A 19,433-nucleotide genomic window follows, 5' to 3' on the forward strand; every position below is an offset into this window, starting at 1 on the left:
AAGTAGAGAATGAGTTAAGCATTCCCTTCCCTCTTTTCTGCAAGACCCTGGTGTTGGGGCTCTGACACAGGCATTTGCATATAATATGTGGTCAGGACCTCAGTTTTTAGCAACAGCCAAATTTAGTTCCAGTCTAAACATGCAGCATAAGCAATTGCAGATGTAATAGTAAAATAGACTATCACTTCATACTGCAGTAGGTGAGGGATCGTCTTAAACTTCTCTCAAAGTGATAACTTTGTATATTTTGTATGTGTTATTGTCACAGCTTGACAAATTGTGCATTAGCACAGATCCTTTTGGAGGGGAGCTTGGTTGGGGGCTCCCATAAGGGGCCTTGGGAGTGTGCAGGGCCACGATGCCACATGTCCAGGTGGGAGCTTCTGGTTGGTCTACATCCACTGGTAACAAGGAGATAACCACACAGAGGCCACTCCTGGTACTTCCTACTCCATGGTCTTCTCCCTCAGCAGGTAGGCTGGGGTAAGAGAGGCGTTCATCAGGTGGGTAGGTGGGTCACCCAATGCCAGGATCTGTCCCTATGCTGCACCTTAACTCTTGTGCCTGAATTCAATAAACAAGATGCAGCCAGCTATTTTACCAAAATGGGCGTCTGTATGTTTTGTTCTGCACTGAACTTTTCTCACTTAATCCTTCCTCGGCATGGCAAAGGATGTCAGTGCGCCAAGACATTTTCTTTGTGGGCTTCTAATTATTTTTCACATGTGTAAGAATTAAAACATGGCACAGCCCACTCAACTAACTTAGTAGGAAGCATATGTATCTATTTTGCAAGGAAACTTAACTGCAGGATGGGATTAAACTGGAATTTCAGTTCATTTTAATACCGTTTTCATATATATTTTTTAAAATATAACCTGGAGCTTGAACATAATTATACATTTAAATCAACAAATAAAAAGCTGAAAGGAATTTAAATCTTTGGATTTTTTTTAAAAAAGATTAATTTTGAACAGCTTCTAGTCTCATAGAAAATTTGCATGTTCAGGATATCATTCAGTTTAACTGGAAGAAATGTAAATGTTTAAAGGGAATATATAGCTACCAAATTCAGGCAGAATTGTGCATACTGTTAGTGTAGCAGTATTAAAATGTGCATATTTTATTATACTATCATCCACCTTCTCATCCATATAAATGTACAAACTACTAATTTCAGTACTTCTGAGTGGGTTTTTTTTATACAGCTTTGTCCCTTTAACTAGTCAGTCTTTACAAGAAAAGCCATTTAACACTTCAGTCTTAATGCAGCCTTCTGCGTGTACATACTGTACTTCCAAGCAAGTGATTTTATGCACTCAATAGGATAAGATCGAAAAGAGGAGATACACGTTGTAAGTTGCTTTGGGTCTCCAATGAGGAGAAAAGCAGAGAATAAACATTGAAGTAAATAATATTTATCTGTGTCAGATTGAATATGTGTACTAAATAAATATTCTGTGAATGTTTAAAACATTGATAAAGAAAAAAAATCACTCCTATTTTGAAAAGTTCTGTCCTTCTCAAAGATCGATATGAGACATGCTCATTTGGTTTATTTACTGCAGATTACAATTAAGAGAAGCCTTGAAGTAAACTGGTTGTTGTGGGTTTTCCGGGCTGTGTGATCGTGGTCTGGCAGATCTTGTTCCTAACATTTTGAAGGCATCTATGGCTGGCATCTTCAGAGGTGTATCACAGAGGGAAGTTGTGTAACAGCACAGGATTAGAGCTAAAGGGTGCAATCTATAACCTCTCAATCCAGTGTTTAAAAATCCTAAAATGAATTGCTCCATCATATCTTCATCATATTCCTGCTAAGGTCAATGGAAATTGTGCACATTCAGGTGTGCTGTTTTCATCTTCTACATTAATCAAAGATGGTCATAGTATAAAATCAAAACTTGTGAAATTTACCATTGCCAATAAGTAATATCAAGTTGCAACCAGCTCATGGTGACCCCCTCCACAGGGTGTTCTAAGAATAGTTTGGATTTATACCCTGCTTTTCTTAACTATAAGGACCAGCTTACAAACTCCTTCCTTTCCTTTAATCACAACAGACACCTTGTGCAGACGGGGCGGGGGGGGCATGCCTCTGTGGGAGTGTGGTAAGAGCATTCCGGGGGCATTCCTCCCCCTGCTACGCCTCTGACCTTGTGAGGTAGGTGGGGCTGAGAGAATTCTATGAGAACTGTGACTAGCGCAAGGTCACCCAACAAGTTTCATATGTAGGAGAAAGGAAATAAATTCAGTTCACCAAATAAAGAATATGCCTGACTGCCACTCATGTGGAGGAGTGGGGATTCAAACCTGATTCTCCAGAGTCTGCTGCTCCTAACCAAAACACCATGTTGACTCTCTAGGCATGAGATAAGTGCCTTCCTCCGAGTAGCAACCACAGTTTTTCTTGGTGGTCTCATGCAAGTATTGACCATGAAAACCCTGCTTAGCTCCCAAGCCATCGCAAGCTTTGTGGGCATGTGCACTGTTGTCCCAGTTTGGGCACTCTGCAGTGGCATAGCGCCAAGGGAGCGAGGAGTGAGCAATGCACTGGGTGCACACCCCTGTGGGCTGTGGCAAGGGTGTTCCGGGGGCACTCCAGGGCAGGATGGGAGCGGATGGTGGCATGGCAGGGGCACAGGGCACAAGCGTGTCCTGGACGCAGCTTCACCTTGATCCGCCCCGGCACTCGGTCTCTAAAAGGTTCGCCATCACTGGTCTAATGTGTAACATGTCCACCTTGTTTGTGCATTTATAGACTAAATATGAAAATAACACTTTTATTGGCAAGAACATAGTAAACACTGCCATATTTTGTACTGAGACTGCTGTGAAAGCTGCTTGGCGCTAATAACCTGTCACTCAAAAGAAGGCAAAAGAACACTATTGTGTGTGTGAACTATTCCTGTCTGACAAGCATGTCACTTATACAGTCTACATAACACGCCTTCTGTGAGGATCCTGAATTCTGTTGCCTGCCTTTTACTCTCTAAGTGCAGCTTTGCAGATCAATCTGTGGAGCCTTAAATTACAACACAGAGAACAGCAAAAATGGCTGTTTTCTTACTGATGAAGGAACTGATCTCAATAACACTGCAAGGACAACTTCCCAGATATAGTTCAAGCAGGTGGGGGAGCGCAGAGGTGCTATTTTCTGGCTTTAAAATCGGCTTGCTCGCCAAATGCATCGGTCCTCTTCAAGGGAAAGGCCTGTGTCTGTCAACATATGCGAAATTCAGATATGTGTCAGACAAGCCTTATGCTCATTCACCACTCGCTGCACATGAGAAAGCCGGAGGAAAGGGGGGCTAGAAGGACGGGGAGAAAGAGAGGTCAGCATGATCCTTCGCTGTCGCTGCATCGGGTATTTCTGCCTCCTTCCCCGCCGGGGAAGGCAACCTCTGATCCACAACGGAGTGAACCACAACCCTGGAAGGGATAGCGCATCTACTTAGTTGCCCTCCCCTCGCCAAGTCATCTTAGGTTTTCTTAATGAGGACAGGTGCCCCTCTGGAGGCTTTAGTTGCCCACCCTCTTCCTCCTCCTCCTGACTCTCCTTTTGCTTGAAGCTCCAAGCAGCCATTTTCACTCTGCAGCAACCTGTGATGTCATCGCCCACCAAGCAGCCAAACCCCCAAAGCCCCCCAAAAACGAAGTCAAAGCCTTTCCCTCCTGAGCAGGCAGCAAGCAGCAAACTTCGGGAGTCCCTTTCGCTTCCCGCCCTCTTCTGCAGATTGGTTTTCCGGATGGGCAGCAGCAGCAGCAGCGACCTCCTCCGCGGGTCGGAAACGCTCCCGCTGCAGGGCATTGCCGAGATGCTGGAGGTGCAAGACGGCGGCAGGCAGCCGCCGCAACCAAACTGGGCTGCTGTGCTGCAGCACCCGCGCCGGTGGGGTGCCCTCTCCCTGTCTCCGGGCAGGACTGCAGCTTAGGTGCTGCCGCTGAGCCATCTGCATTTGCTCCAGCCATCCTCTCTCTCTCTCTCTCTCTCTCGCTCCTCTATTGCATACACACAGGCGTGTGCAAAAAAAAAAAAAGGAATAGGGGAAAAATCCATGTTGCAAGCGCTGCTCTGGCTGCCGCCTTCTCGCCTGCTGAGTCATGGATTGAGAGCCCCTCTCTTCTCCTCGCGGGAATCACTGGCACGGCTCAGGGCTGCGGATTCCCGGGCCACAAGGACCAGGCAAGGCTTCTGCTCCGCCTCCGGCTACCTGTCGAGGCAAGCCGCCCTTTCGCTGCGTCCCTCTCCAAGGCTCCGTCCTCAGCACCCGCTACCTGGTCTTCCAATCCTCCCAGCTCCAGGTCACCCAGACCCAGGGAGAAGAAGGGGAGCAAAAAAGCTCCCCGCGCTCCTGAATCATGATCGCCGCGGCTTTCTTGGTTTTGCTCCGACCTTACAGCATCCAATGCGCCCTTTTCTTGCTGCTTCTCCTACTGGGGACCATAGCCACGATTTTGTTCTTCTGCTGGTGGCATCGTAAGCTCCAGAAAGGGAGGCATCCCATGAAATCCGTCTTTTCAGGACGCTCAAGGAGCCGAGGTGAGTGACGCAGCGCCTGCCTTGCCCAAGGAGAACGGGAGACTGAGAGACTTGCGAGTGAACAGGGGGGGGGGGGGGGGCTCCAAGGGAATCCCCCACTGCCTGGCCAAGGTGCGATGGGCTTTCTGGGTTTCTGAAAAGGATATTTGGGGTTTGAAGGGAAACAGAGGCTGCGGCAGCCAAGTCTGCACCCTGTCTCTTCATGAAAATGTTAAGCTGCTAGTAGGGAACCCATCCCCACCCCCTCGGTTGCTCAACTTTCTCATCAACTTCGAGGGGATGAATTAAATATACAAGTTGGCTTTTGCAGCTAGCTCTGGTTGGAGGGAGGCTTCCAGGTCACTCCAGTTGAGTGGACGGATCTTTTAAAGCGCCCAGCCAGCAGCACTTGGAAATGACTCTGACTGATGCAGTCCTGATTTTTTTTAACCTTTCCATTTCAGATGCTGTAATGAGAACCCACCACTTTCGTTCCGAGGTAATTTATTTAGCACGCAATCTCAAGGTCAGAACAAGTTTTGTTACCAAATCGCTGAAAGCATTTATTTTTCTATTAAGAGTACTAGGCACCTTTTAAAAAAGTAGTTCATGGAGATCTTACTGTTTTAATGCACTGCCATACTGATATGGTTAAATATCCTATTAGCCTGATTCTCCTTTGGATATGTGTGTGTGTGTGAGAATATATCGTTGTTTTACAAGGAATTAAATACAACTGTTATTAATAACATTAAGGAACCATAGAATGGACTTCAGTTACTTGGTGGTCAGTCATCAGCCTTGCTTTACAGTTCTACAGTTTTTTGTAGACTTCATATGAAAATCTAAATAGCTGTGGCGTTAACAATATTACTCCAGAGAATCAGTGTTCTCTATAGGAGTGAGGATTAACACCCTTTCCATTTTAAGCTCCTGTGCTGATAGAGCTGTAGAACAAAAGCCTCCCATCTTTTCCACTATTATCCAGATCATAGAAAGTTTTTTGTGCTAACAAGGAACATAGGACAGCTCTATATTATAGTCTGCTTTCTACATTCACTCACAAGTCAGATATTCTCACTGACCTGCACAGATCTAAAGAAACAGAGCACATCTAATCTTCCCACAACTACTCAAGGTTATTTAATGCTTCTGGCACTTAATAATTTTTTCCGCTGGACTGATTTTTTTTGCTTTTGTACATTAAGGACATCCTTTCAAAGCAATTTACTGAGATCCTGTTCTAGAGGGACATATTTATAGAGCTGCCTTTCTCTTGCTGCTCATGTTCAAGGACAATTGATTCTCCCTTGAAATAGTAGCCAAATTTCACTCAAAAATTAAAATGTTCATCAGATTTCCCCCTTTTTTTTTGCCTTACTAAAATTATTGTTCTCTCTCTGTGCTTCAAAGCTTGTTGGAATCTTCTTTTAATATTTCTTCTACAATAGTTAATACATTCTGTGTATTATCAACATTATTACTACTATATTATTAGTTGTAATTTCTGGTTGTCACTATGCAATCCTGTACATGTTTACTCAGAGCTAAGTTCTGTTGTAGGCCTTTATTAACTTGAGAGTAAACCCCATTAAAATCAGTGACACTTATTTCTAAGAAAACATCTATGCATGAATGTGTTTTTAAACATTTGAAATGCTATCTTAGGCACACCTACTTGGGAAGAAGTCTCAATCCATCAAATGAGATTAATTCCTGAGTAAACAAGCGTAGGATCTGTTTACCCAGGAACAATTCAGCTGAAGTTAAGTCCGCCCCATCTACCCTCCTCAGGCCCATAGCCACAGTGGGGCAAAAAGGGGCAGTGCAGATCAATCATTTATCATGCCCCTCCAATCAGCCCTAGGGGTTGATGTGAAATCTGACACAAAACTTTCAAGTGTAAATTCTTTGCGTAAAGGGATGAATAAAAGAGTTGAGGCAAAAAGTATGCAATTGGTTAAAACAGAATGAATAGTTAGCAAGGCTGAAGAGTCCTGATTTTAAAAGCCTGCAAGCAGTGAAGTAAAATTATGTTGTAGTAAAGAAAGAGAGATAGATTAAGTAATGAACCAGTGAAAATCAGTGTTCCACAATAGTCCTGAAGAACTCTTATTGCCGGGGAAATTATTTTTGACAGGATAGGACACAAATAATAAAGCATTTAGGCCTAGATGTAAGTGAGCACAATTTTTTTTGCTAATTAATTTGCCTGCACAGGAATCTTATTCACAGGGGAGGGTTGTGGTTTTTGAATACTGGGAGTCTAATTTGATATCAGTTTCATAACTTAATGCTGTAAGAAAATGGGCAGGTTCCTAACTAAAACCCAAAAATAGCTAAGTTTCAAGCACAGAATTGCAGCAGAGACCCAGAGTTTTTAGAGAACTAAATTAATTTGTTTTCTAGACTTAGGTACAGAAAATCAAAGCATCAGCTTGTTTACTCCAAAATAAAGTAAGAACTCTGACCAGCTATCTACAGATGGTATGATAGGCAATCTTGGTGTGAAAACTCTGTTTTGAGTGACAGAGCTTTCTGTTTCCTTTGCAGAAAATTTATGGACAAAATAAGGTTGCATTTGCCATTTCAGGTGACAATAACTGGAAGAAAGGCTCCCACACTTTTTAATTTTTATAACTCCAGTTCTGTTGCCCTGCAATAGAGATATCTCATTCTATTTGATTACATTGCTTTATACCATGTGATTCACCTTGAGTCTCAAGTAGAAAATGCGTCTATAAATATAGTAAATAGGGATTGATGTCCATCCATGTACTCATTTGCCACCCCCCTCCCTCGGGTAAATATTTTCTGGCTACAGGCCTGCCCCTCCTCCTTCCCTCCTCAATTTGTTGTGACTGTAATATAAAGTGGGAGAGGAGGGTATTATTGATCACAGTTGGGATGTTAACTAGCATCTTAAAACTATTTAAAGAACTTAATGCCATCTATAATGGGACTTTATTGTTTTAATGTTATCAACCTAATTTATTGTTGATGATGTTTTGATTTTTTTTAGCCACTCTGTGCCTGGCTGTTGGGTTGGGGAGACCAGAACATTAAGTTTAATTAAAAAAAATTGTTGTACCCAATACTATCAGAGGAGAGTTACAGCCAAATCCTCAGGGGGGCGGGCAGAATGGAGGCTGGCTGGGGCTCCACCAGTGTTTCTGCCTCTTTGCTGGTGTAAGTGGCACCCCTGCTGGCAAGGAGGGCAAAGTCACCATGGGCTGGGCCACATTCAGCTCCATGGTGGAAAAACCAGGAAATATCCCCTGCCACCGAGGAATATGGGCATGTGATCGGACACTGGCTCAGGGAGGGGCAGGCTGGGGCGTTCCTGGGGGGTGGGTGGGATTGATGTTAGTCAGCTTCCACCTGGGCTTTAGTGTTAGGAATGCACCGTCCAAGGTGTTGAAGTTGCATCACCAGACTCCATTTTGCCATATAGAGGGCTTTCAGGCAGCAGGGGTTTTTTTTAAGCTGCCTCCCCACACTGCCTGAAGGTGGTAGGGCAGTATTGCAGTGGCATAGTCTTGGCTGCTAGAGGCATTTAGATTGGGTGGTTATAGAGTCAAAATTTTTCTTCCATTTTGATCTAAGGAACTTTTGATTATTATTTGGCTAAATTTTGTACTTAATTTGAAGTAGTGCTATTGAGTTAAGCCCGGCTTAGTCATCAGTAGGTAGTCTGAATGTTGAGGTGTAACAACTTTATTAACCTCCTTTTATTTATATTTTGCTTCTTAGCTGTAATGTACTTTTAATAAAGTGTTGCTTTGCAATTTGTTTTACATTAGGATTGTATAAGGCTGGAATCTGGTGCACATTCACTTATCCCATTGTACTCAGTAAGATTTACTTGCTTAGAATTCGAATGTTTATATTGTATATTTTTGCAGGATGGGATAATCTGTAGACCATGAATTATAATATTGCTAGTGTTTGTGATTACATCAGTAATAGACTTTGCTTTATCTACAAAGAACTTAATTACACCACAATCCACATTTGTAACTTCTAACATTTTTTAATGTTTAATTACTATACTTTGAAATGTGCATAACATTATTTTTTAATATTGTTGAGCCTTTGAATAGTTGAGTACCACTTAGAAAAATCTTTGAGTGAATTCAAAACCAATTCTTTTCTAATGCTATAGCCTGTGGTTTTTAGATTTAATAAGTAATTTTGTAATCACAGATCCCATATGTATTCGTGGCACGGGAAATAGCTTGCTGACTTTGAGCTTTAGTTATTCATCTCCTGAACTATAATTTATAGCATGACTTGTATTATGTATCATGGGCATACATTAGATATAATGTCAAAATCACAAAATGATTACTCCATGTTGAATGATATAAGCTCTGACACAGTAAAAATGAAGCCTTCAGCCCCTCCCCATTCCTTTTAGTGGAATATCCTTCCACAAAAGCATGCTGAGGATCACAAATATGAAATAGGAATATTAATCACAAACAGTAGTGAAATTACTTTTATGGAATGTTTGTGGAGTCAACTTAAAATACAGCCCACCTTGAGAAATTTAAGTATTGACAAACTAGGGTTTTGTGGGTTTTCCGGGTTGTATGGCTGTATTCTAGTGGTATTTTCTCCTGAAACGTCAGGAGAAAATACCACTGGAGCACGGCCATACAACCCGGAAAACCCACTAGTGATTCCAGCTGTGAAAGCCTTCAACAATATATTGACAAACTGTTTAAATAAATTATGCTAACTTGCAATTCTGTGTTAAATATATCACATAAGAAATCAAGAATTTAAATATCAAAAGTACTTTCTTGAAAAAAAAGTTCTGTGTTCAAAACACCAGTGCACAAAGTTTATGGCACAATACATTGGTTCATCTTTATATTGTTTTGAGATTCTTTTCTCATTTTGTTGCAAGAGTCCATCATGGCTACCTCTCTGGAATTTATTATATTTATATTCCATTCTTCCACCGTGTATTAAAGGGACTTTCTGAGAATTCCTAAGAAGCCTTTGATATAGTCACTGACACACTCTAGACCTGTTTAGCTTTGACCAGGTTTCTTCATCATGTGGATGAATATTAATTATATTTTATCCTGCTATTAATCCAAAGAGCTGAAGGTGGTATGCATAGTTCTCATTATTACATATGTAAAAACACAGTGGAGGTGGTTGGATTGCAAGAGTGTGACTGGCCCAAAGCAGTCCTCTGTGGTGAACCATTGTGTTTGTCCAGCAGTATTTCAGTAAGAAGGGGCTTTTACATGTGAATCTAGCATCTAGCATTTGATATCTAGTTTTTGTATTGAAGCATATACCGGTAGTTTGATGTACAACATTGACGCAAAGTCCCATCCCAATGAAATGTAAGCTGTTTTAAGACTGCAGCATTAGGCTACAAAGCTGCAACCCTGGGTGCTTGGATCAATGCTTGGATCATTGACTTCAATGGAATTCATAAGAACATAAGAACAAGCCAGCTGGATCAGACCAGAGTCCATCTAGTCCAGCTCTCTGCTACTCGCAGTGGCCCACCAGGTGCCTTTGGGAGCTCACAGGCAGGAGGTGAAAGCAATGGCCTTCTGCGGCTGTTGCTCCTGATCACCTGGTCTGTTAAGGCATTTGCAATCTCAGATCAAAGAGGATCAAGATTGGTAGCCATAAATCGACTTCTCCTCCATAAATCTGTCCAAGCCCTTTTTAAAGCTATCCAGGTTAGTGGCCATCACCACCTCCTGTGGCAGCATATTCCAAACACCAATCACACGTTGCGTGAAGAAGTGTTTCCTTTTATTAGTTCTAATTCTTCCCCCCAGCATTTTCAATGGATGCCCCCTGGTTCTAGTATTGTGAGAAAGAGAGAAAAATGTCTCTCTGTCAACATTTTCTACCCCATGCATAATTTTTGTAGACTTCCCCAATCATATCCCCCTCAGTCCGCCTCTCTCTCCAAACTAAGAGAGTCCCCAAACGCTGCAGCCTCTCCTCTATAGGGAAGGTGCTCCAGTCCCCTCAGCCCAATCATCCCTTGTTGCCCTTCTCTCTGCACTTTCTCTATCTCCCTCAATATCCTTTTGAGATGCGGCTTTACTCAGAACTGGACATTACCAGTAACTCCAAGTGCGGTCCACAATCTCACTGCTTTATATAAGGGCATGACAATCTTTGCAGTTTTATTATCAATTCCTTTTCTAATGATCCCCAGCATAGAGTTTGCCTTTTTCACAGCTGCCATGCATTGAGTTGACATTCCCATGGAACTATCAACTAAGACGCCTAAATCCCTTTCCTGGTCTGTGACTGATAGCACTGACCCCTGTAGCGTGTATGTGAAGTTTGGATTTTTTGCCCCTATGTGCACCTGCCTATTCAACCTGCCTATCTGTGCAGGAGTACTGCCTTAGGCAATTAGGAGTGAAAATGTCCAGTTTGCCTATCAATGAGCTCCAGCTTTCCTGTGTGCCCAGGGGAACAGATTTTTTCAAAGGAGAAAAAATGCAGATGAAGTCAAATCTTTCCATACAGCTAGTGAATGTTGCAGTAATATAAAAGTAAATGAGCAGATGATTACCGGGCAATATTGGATAAACTCCAGTATTCACTGTAGATTCACTGTGGACAGAATGAAATACTTTACACATGAATAATGGACAATATTGGGACACCTTGGCATTTTCTGCTGTACATGTAGGCCTTCCAGGTGCTGCTGGTTGGCCACTGTGTGAAAGAGGATGATGAATTATTAGATGGACCATTGGTTTGATATAGCAAGGCTGCTCTTGTGTTCTTAATGTATGGCCTGTGAGTCGAATAAAGCCTGTTATAGTTTCCTGTTGCATGGCTGTCAGCTACAATATCTGTCCAGTTGCAGCTGTGAACTCTGGAGGACAACTGCAGGGTCCGGTGTGAGTATGTTACATAGATCCTTAACCCCATCTTATGTCCCACTGCTAGGGAACAATCAAGGGAATCTGCCTCTCAGCTAAAAAGCTTACCTCAGTGGTTTGGATTATTAAATACACTCACCATAAAATGCAATAATTCAAAACATAACAATATATAAAATAGAACAAATCTGACAAAGCCATAAAAACACATATAGAAAGTAGAGGCAGCTGGAATGACATAGCACCATCCAGTATTCCCCAAATTTCTTGGTAAGGTCAGAATAACTGCTAGCTATATGCATGTATACATACACATTCAGGAAGCATTTGGGCTGAATTACGTTTGGTTTTAAGGATATTTTTAATTATTTAAAATGCATTAGATCTTTGTATAATTTTTGAATGTGACATTATTATTCAGCGTGGTGTAGAGGTTAGGAGTGGTGTACTCTAATCTGGGGAACCTGGGGTGATTCCCCACTCCTCCTCATGAGTGGCAGACTCTTATCTGGCGAACTGGATTTGTTTCCCTAGTTCTCCACATGAAGCTTGCTGGGTGACCTTGAGTTGGCCACAGTTCTTCGGAGCAATCTTGCTCCATCTTCCCCACAACGTGTCTGTTTTGGGGAGAGGAAGAGAAAGGAGTTTGTAAGTCTCCTTGAATTTCCTTACAGGAGAGAAAGGCAGTATAAATCCAAACTCTTCTTCTTCTCTTCAGTACATTATTATGTTTTTTATTAATATTTTTGATTTCTGGGTTGAAGTGTTTTCTTCCCCTTTCTATTTACAATTTGCTATTTTCAAACTGCAAGAGGAGAAAGAAGTTTGTGTCTGAATTAGTTCTCAAGTTATTTATTCAAAGTTGTTTGTGACACTGGTGCTTAACCCAAAAGCTTGTGAAACATGTACCATTTAGCATGTTTTAAACATAATATATTAAGATAAATAGGTCAGGTTTTGTTGATATCACAAATTCTGCCTATGCTGAGACTACTTTCAGAAGTAAAATTCATGGGTATTGTCGTTACGCGTGTAACAAAGGGGTGCAATCCGTGGCATGTGAGCCTGTGTGATACCCTCTCACATGAGCTTTTACTCTAATTGTGTGTATTTAGTATAATTCTTGCAGTTCAGTGCTAAGCAGGGTTATGCTCTTCTAAGGCCATTGACTTAAATGGGTTTTAATGGTGTAACTTTGCTTGGAACAGTATTGTTAGTCTCTTGAGCATAGGCAGAATAACAGTTTCCTTATTAACAGTCTCATTACACATAGGTCTGATGTTAAGGCCTCATAGCCTTGTCCGTTTTCCCCCTCAGTGTTTTATGGGTCCCACGACCATCAAAACCTAAGTGCCCCCTGTTATATTACAGGAGTATTACCTCAGGCTCATTAATTTCTGTATCAGAGGTGTTTCCTTTTTAGGCAAGCCCATTCTCCCACCTTTCTGAGTGGGAACTACTTCCCAGAATTGGTTCCCAAGATGCAAACTAATCATAAATGCCCCCAGGTATTCTACAGGAATAGCATCCTTAGTTTCTAAGCTTGTATGGGCCACCCACTCTTCAGGAATCTCCCCACTGCTCCATCTACATAGGCAAGAACTGATTCCCAGAATTTATTCGAAATCTGAAAACATGGGACTCCAGTGTTCACCTGACCTTTTTCTAATGCTTCAAGCAAAACTCCATTCCTCTTGTAGAACAGAGTCTCTAAATAAAATTCCCAGAGCAAACTTTTGATGTAAAAGACATAATGGTTTTATTAAAGAGAAATTACAAGGCTTGTGTTGGTTAGCTTCTCTCTTCCAAAACTCTCATCAATATAGTTGCCCCTCTTTGACTCTCATCAATATAGTTGACCCTGACTCTTTGAGGCAGTGCTCGGAGACCAACCAGCCAGCCAACAAACAAACAAATCGATTAAGAGGAAATATAGGCGGGTATGTATATTTTAAAAATTAGGACTTTGTTGGAAGTAGAAAGAATTTCTTCCAGACTGGTTTCTTGACACCTAGCCAAGGTTTCTTTATCATATGGAGGTTGATTTGAAAAGATAACCAGAACCAATCCCTGTTCATTTGGGAATACAAAAACATAGTCTAGTGACATTGTAGAGACTTGACAGATGTATTACAGCATAAACCCTCATGGAATAAATGCCATTTAAATACACGAATTGGGTTCTAGTCCAGGGATCCCCAGCATGGTTCTCATGGGCTATGGTGCCCACAAACAAGATGTTTTTAGAAAGTGGGAGGGGGAAGGTGGACCTTCTACCCAGCAAAGTTTCTGATTGACCATTGGGAATTTGATTGGGTGTGCAGAATTTTTAAAATGTTGCTTGGACAGCATCTGCCACCACACTGGGTTACTGAAGGTAAGCTCTGACAGCGATTTTGCAACCATTTTGTGACTGCTGCCACCACATTTGAGGGGAGAGAGCTGTGCAGAGTTCCTCCCCCCAAAACTTTTTTGTGCTATGCAGAAAAGACCTATGTCAGAAATTCAAAAGTCCCTGTAGACTCAAAAAGATTGTGAACCCCTTCTCTAAGCCATGCGAGCTTTATACCAGGATATATCTATCAGCTTAAAAACTATAATTAGACTTTCTTTTGTTTTGCTGTAATTTATCCTTACGTGAAAGTGTGTGACTTCTACGCAAGGTTTGAGCCATAGTTGCTCATATTTGAGAAGCTACACTCTGGCAGATGTGGGAATGTAAATTGGTGTAATGTAAACTCCAAAAAAGTAATAAGAAAAAGGATTTAATTGTTAGACAACAGAATAATATGGGCGCACTATTGTGGAATACATTTTCCATTTGAAATACTTTAATCTACTGTATTTGGGGATATTCTGTTATATTCATTGAAAATTGTGATGGAATTGCTAATCTCGCTAAAAACCAAATTAACTTTAAAAATGTTAATTTTGTTTTTAGAGGGGTTAGAAAGGTTTTTAAATATAACCACAAGGCTACTAGACGATCATAAATCTTTTAGGGCACGTGCGATGAAGAAAATGTACAAAACAGGTATTTTCATGGCCTCAGATACAATAACAAAAATAATTGGGTTTTTTATTACACAACTTTGTTTTTTGACTGCACAACTTTGCACAATCCACATTGCAGTGAAGGTCAATGGACTATTTTTAAAGAAAGATTGGTGCTTGATTGTTTCTTCAATCTATAATGCCAAAAATGTCCACTGAATTAAATGACTCACTTCATTTCATCACTTTCTGGTTTTAGAGAATGTTTTGGAGGTGCAGAAATTGCAAAGGCTGATCAGTACAACCAGTATTACTCCCAGGACTTGTGATCACTGAGTCCTCTGCAGATCAGATTTCCTTTTTCGTTTCTAAAGAGAACATTGAGGATATATTTAAGTATGTGCATTGATACGCACACACAAATTATTTGAAAAAGGTGCCCCTTCATTTGAAATGAGTAGGCAGGGCTACATTTGTATGAACAGACTATTGCTTTTTCTGCACAGCACACATCTTGCAGAAGTTTTAAAGTGAACCCTTATGGGGAGGGCGACTCATAAATAGAATAGAATAAAATCAATCAATCAATAAAAGAACCGTTTTGGCTTTTGTCTGCGTAACGTGGAACATTAAAGAGTTTCAATTGAAAATGGTGCTTGTCCTTGCTGCTCTGGCCACCTGCCATTTGCTGAATGGTTTCCCATGGACCTTTCCTCTGTTTGCATTGCAGCCGCCCACCATTTCAGTGTTTAAAGGACAAGAATAAAGTTAGTTTTGCCTGCTGATTACAGGCACATATCATTTCCCCCTCTTTTTTGTTTTCAATGTGGTGTCTTTAAAGGTATAGAAACTCGATATGAGGCAGTTGCAATGCAAGCAGAGGAAACATCAGCGGGAAGGAGCCCTGAAGCAGCAGAAAATGGCAGCCGTGAGCTGCAGAGAAAATGAATGTGGAAACTAAGTGGGAAAAATAAAATGTTTCCTGCTTTCTGCACAGCAAGCAGGAACCGTTTTAAAAATGGCTTGAGAAAAAAGACGTTGAGATTGCTAGTTTAGTGTTTTTTAAAAAAACTGGTCTTGAGGACAAATAAGCCCCCGTAATCCTTCTGCTTTTGGGGCTCTGTGGTCTTCACGCTCATTCTGCTTCCCAAGAGCCTGTCTCCGTAGCCCCACTGCAGCACATCCCTTCCTGTCTCCAAACCGTGTGTGAATTTTTTCCTCAGGGAAGTCTGCCTTTTCCTTTTTTTTCTATTAAATGTTTACTGCTTTAGAGTTGCAACCATTTTCTTTGAGAGTTCTATTCATGCCAGTATTCCTGGACACAGTTTCCATTTCAGGATTTTTAGTTTAGCAGGTTTGGTACAGACAGGATTGCTCCCTGTGTAAAGGACCAAAATATAATTATTTCCAGAGTTGTTAAGTAATGACAGCATATAATAGTTCTAATAAGAGGAAATGCTCATAAATAAAACTTGCCTTTCATATGCTGCGTATCTGCTGCTTAGTCTGTTAAATAGCTACTGCCATAGCAAGAGATGTCACCTATGTTTTCAAGTTGTCATATAGATAAGATGCTTATATGCATCTGGTCCTGAAAATAGGTCATGCAAAGATGATTGTTTGAAAACATATTTTGGAAAACAGAAAAGCTGACAGCTGGATTTTGACAACTGCTGTCTCCCTCTCACATATGAAACATTGGCAGAGCCATCCTCAGCATATGACCCATTATCCCAGTCAACCCACTTTTTGCTTACTGGAACAGCCAGCTAAAATATCATTGTCATTGTTGCTGATCATGTATAGCCTTTGAAAGCTTGTGCTACAGTTCTATGGGAGAATTCCAGGATTATTTACAAGTTGGTGGTGAAAATAAAAATCAGCAAAACCTCCAAGCAGAATTATAGCTTTATGACTGATTTGGGGGATGTATATTCAAGGACAAATTGAAGCATACAATGCCTTATATTTTCAGTGGACTGAATTCATTGTATTTGGACACTGTTTCCCCTTAGGATATTTGAACTTAATTCCATTAAAGACTGGAGGTTCAAGCTCATTGTCATAAAGGAATGTAATCCAGGATGAAAATAAAGCTTTCTCAATTAATATGTATAAAATCAACTTTAACTAGGGACTCATCTAAATAAATGTGATATAAGAAACAATATTTTATTAAACCGATTTCTACCCTAACTTACTGCTCTCATAGGAACACCAAGGCAGCTAACAAACTAAAAAATTAAAATCTCACCTAGAAAGATAATAAAACAAACACACAAATATATCCTTAAAACAATTTAAAATCAGAACTTAAAATAAATAGGAAACAATAGTTAGAACATTGGGCAGGAAGGAGAGACTCACTGAGGGAGACAAAAAAGTGTTCAGCTGCTGATGGAATATGACAACAGGAGTAGACAGGAAAAAATTTCCCTGGAGAGACAACAGAAGTGTATCGAGGGGAAATGATGCCCAGGAGCAACACCTCCTCCGGGCGCCCACGCCCCCTGTGCCCGCCTTTCTGCATGTTGGCTGCTGCCATCCCCAGGGCCTGAAGAGGGCAAAAGCTGGCCTGCACAGAGGCCAAGGGGGTATGGCTTGGTGGCGGCAGGCTGCCCAGGCAAGGGCAGGGGTCAGTGGCATGTGGCTGGGCTGCAAGCTGTTTTGTAATGTGGTGCTGGGCGTCCCCCCACATGACCAAAAGGTGTGCGCCCAGGGACATGAGTGACCCCACGTCCCATAGAGGCCGTATGCCTTTGGGAGAGAGTTCCAGAGGTGTAGTGTCCCTACTGAGAAGGCCTTATCTTGGTTACTACCCACCTCATTTCAGAGGGCAGGAGAACACCTGAAACAGGGCTTCCAAAGATGATCTTAGTGATTGGGTAGGTTCATAAGGGAGTAGAGGTTCCTTCAGATATGTTGGTTCCCAACTATATAGGGCTTTAAATGTCAGCACCAGCACCTTGAGTTGTGCCCCAAAACTTAGAAAACACTATAGATGAGCCAAGACAAGAGTTATATATTCTCTATGACCTACTCCAGTCAACATCTGGCAGCAGCATTCTTCACTATCTGATTTTCTGACCCTTTTTCAGTAGCCCTCTCAATGGCATATAATGTTTACCTTTCAAGACTGATGTGATTTCAGTCAGTTACACAGTACAATTTCCTGGGAAGATATAAGGAATAAAATATGATGAATAATTGCTCCTCAGTTCCATATCAGGTTTAGGTTTGTATGATGAACACAATTAAGTTATACTGTGCACATGATTATATTTTTAGACTGACCACCCCTCCTTTCCCATGTTTAGCCTTAATACATGATCATTAAGGTTTTTTTTCCTGACCAATTGTCATTGAAGTCCAAGGACTACACAGAAAACATGAATTATAGTATACCAGCAGATAAGTGGTTTGAGAATTCAGGTTCAAAACATAAGATAAGCTACAGAGGGATCAGTAAAGCAGTTCATGATATGATTTTAAACATACTTAAAACTTTATACGCCACTGACTTCAGCAATACCGCAAGCTTATGCTGTACACTCTTGTGTGGAATGATTGAGGCACTATATATCTTTTCCCTCTGGAGAAGTGGCAGGTACATTTTCTAAATAAATAATAGCAGAGACTGGTAGCCTTGTCTGGGAACTGCAGATATCAGTAGGCCACAATGGTGCCCTTGGGAATTGTGCAAATGATTTAAGAACCACTTCAGATTCAAAAACGTTAAACTAAATGCTTAAGGATCTGTGAATTGGAGGTGGGAGGGTTCAAGTAATGACAGGAGTACTAACTAAATTACCTTATCTACTATAGATACTGCCTAAACTGACAGTGTAAACAGACACATTTCCCCACAAATGTGCCTCTGAGTTTATCTTTCTAGTACAGTAACTACTTTCTAATTATAAATGCCCAATTATCCTCAAAATGGATGTCTGGAGAAGGGTGGTAAACAGGAAACATAGCTAATTTTTTAAAAAATCACAATATTTTAGATGGAAACTATAGTAAAATTTACCATTTGAAAGCATGCATAACTAAGCTGTGGGAGAGAGGGCAACTTGGTATAGTCCGACCTTATCAGGTCTTGGAACAGGGACAGTATTTGGAAGGCAGACATCCAAGGAGTACTCTGCAGACGAAGGCAATGGCCACTAGCCTTGAAAACCCCACTGGGGTTGCTATCAGTCAGCAGCAACTTTACGGCACTTTACACATACGCATAATTAAGTTGTGTTATCAGAATATCCCTATGTAACTGTCCAGTTCAGGGACATTTAGCAGGGTTCTTGCCTTCCATTTTATTCCTTCAACTTCAACTTCTTTCCTTGTTCTAAGTGGTGATTCTGACATTCTTCCTGCAAAAGAAAGAAAGAAAGAAAGAAAGAGAAAGAAAGAAAGAAAGAAAGAAAGAAAGAAAGAAAGAAAGAAAGCAAGCAAGCATAACTAATGGGGAATTGAATTGGAATCAAAGTTCCATTGATTAATTATGTAATTCATACTTTGAATAATGTTGAAATAATGGGGACTCTAGTGGTGTGCATTAATATCCTTCCTGATAGTTCTTAACCTCAGAGTCTTTTATTGAAGGATACCAAATCTATCCTAAGCACAGGACAATAAAAAATGTCTACTTTCTACGTAGATTGGTAGGGCAGCTCACTCCATGTAATAAGATACGGTGTGAGGTAGAATTATATCAATCAATCAATCAATCAATCAATGATTTATTTACGGTCATTGACCAGCAAAGTACAAAAGAATTAAAATCACAAAAATTGCAGAAATTACAAAATACAAATTAAAACAGATAATAAAATGCAGCTAATAGGCATCAGAAAATTCAAGACATAAGCACAAATTAATGAATAGAATGTCCAGCTAATAATAAATAAAAATTAGCTGGCAGAGCCAGTGGAGCAATGTCGGGCCTTCCTGATTTTACTAGATATCCAGGCAAACTTGGCAACAGAGTGCGTTAGATGTTTATTTGTATCAGATAGCAGTTTTATGCTGAA

General features: G+C 41.0%; 1 protein-coding gene across 16 annotated transcripts in view; it reads left to right on the top strand.

Moving 5' to 3' along the window:
- The first annotated feature begins 3,795 nt into the window (after positions 1–3,795).
- The window catches only part of DST (dystonin), a 356,441-nt gene continuing 340,803 nt past the window's right edge, over positions 3,796–19,433 (top strand). For 5 of the 16 annotated variants that reach the window (XM_048496756.1, XM_048496793.1, XM_048496803.1 and 2 more), the window contains exons 1-2: positions 3,808–4,543; positions 4,987–5,048. In XM_048496756.1, the coding sequence (XP_048352713.1) occupies positions 4,363–4,543; positions 4,987–5,048 (243 nt within the window). In that variant the 5' untranslated portion in view covers positions 3,808–4,362. Of the gene's footprint in view, positions 4,544–4,986; positions 5,049–19,433 lie in introns of all 16 variants that reach the window. The other 11 variants (XM_048496681.1, XM_048496719.1, XM_048496774.1 and 8 more) reach the window with 5 other exon arrangements.

The sequence above is a fragment of the Sphaerodactylus townsendi genome, linkage group LG01 (genome assembly GCF_021028975.2).
Source record: "Sphaerodactylus townsendi isolate TG3544 linkage group LG01, MPM_Stown_v2.3, whole genome shotgun sequence".
In the NCBI taxonomy this organism is placed as follows: domain Eukaryota; kingdom Metazoa; phylum Chordata; class Lepidosauria; order Squamata; family Sphaerodactylidae; genus Sphaerodactylus; species Sphaerodactylus townsendi.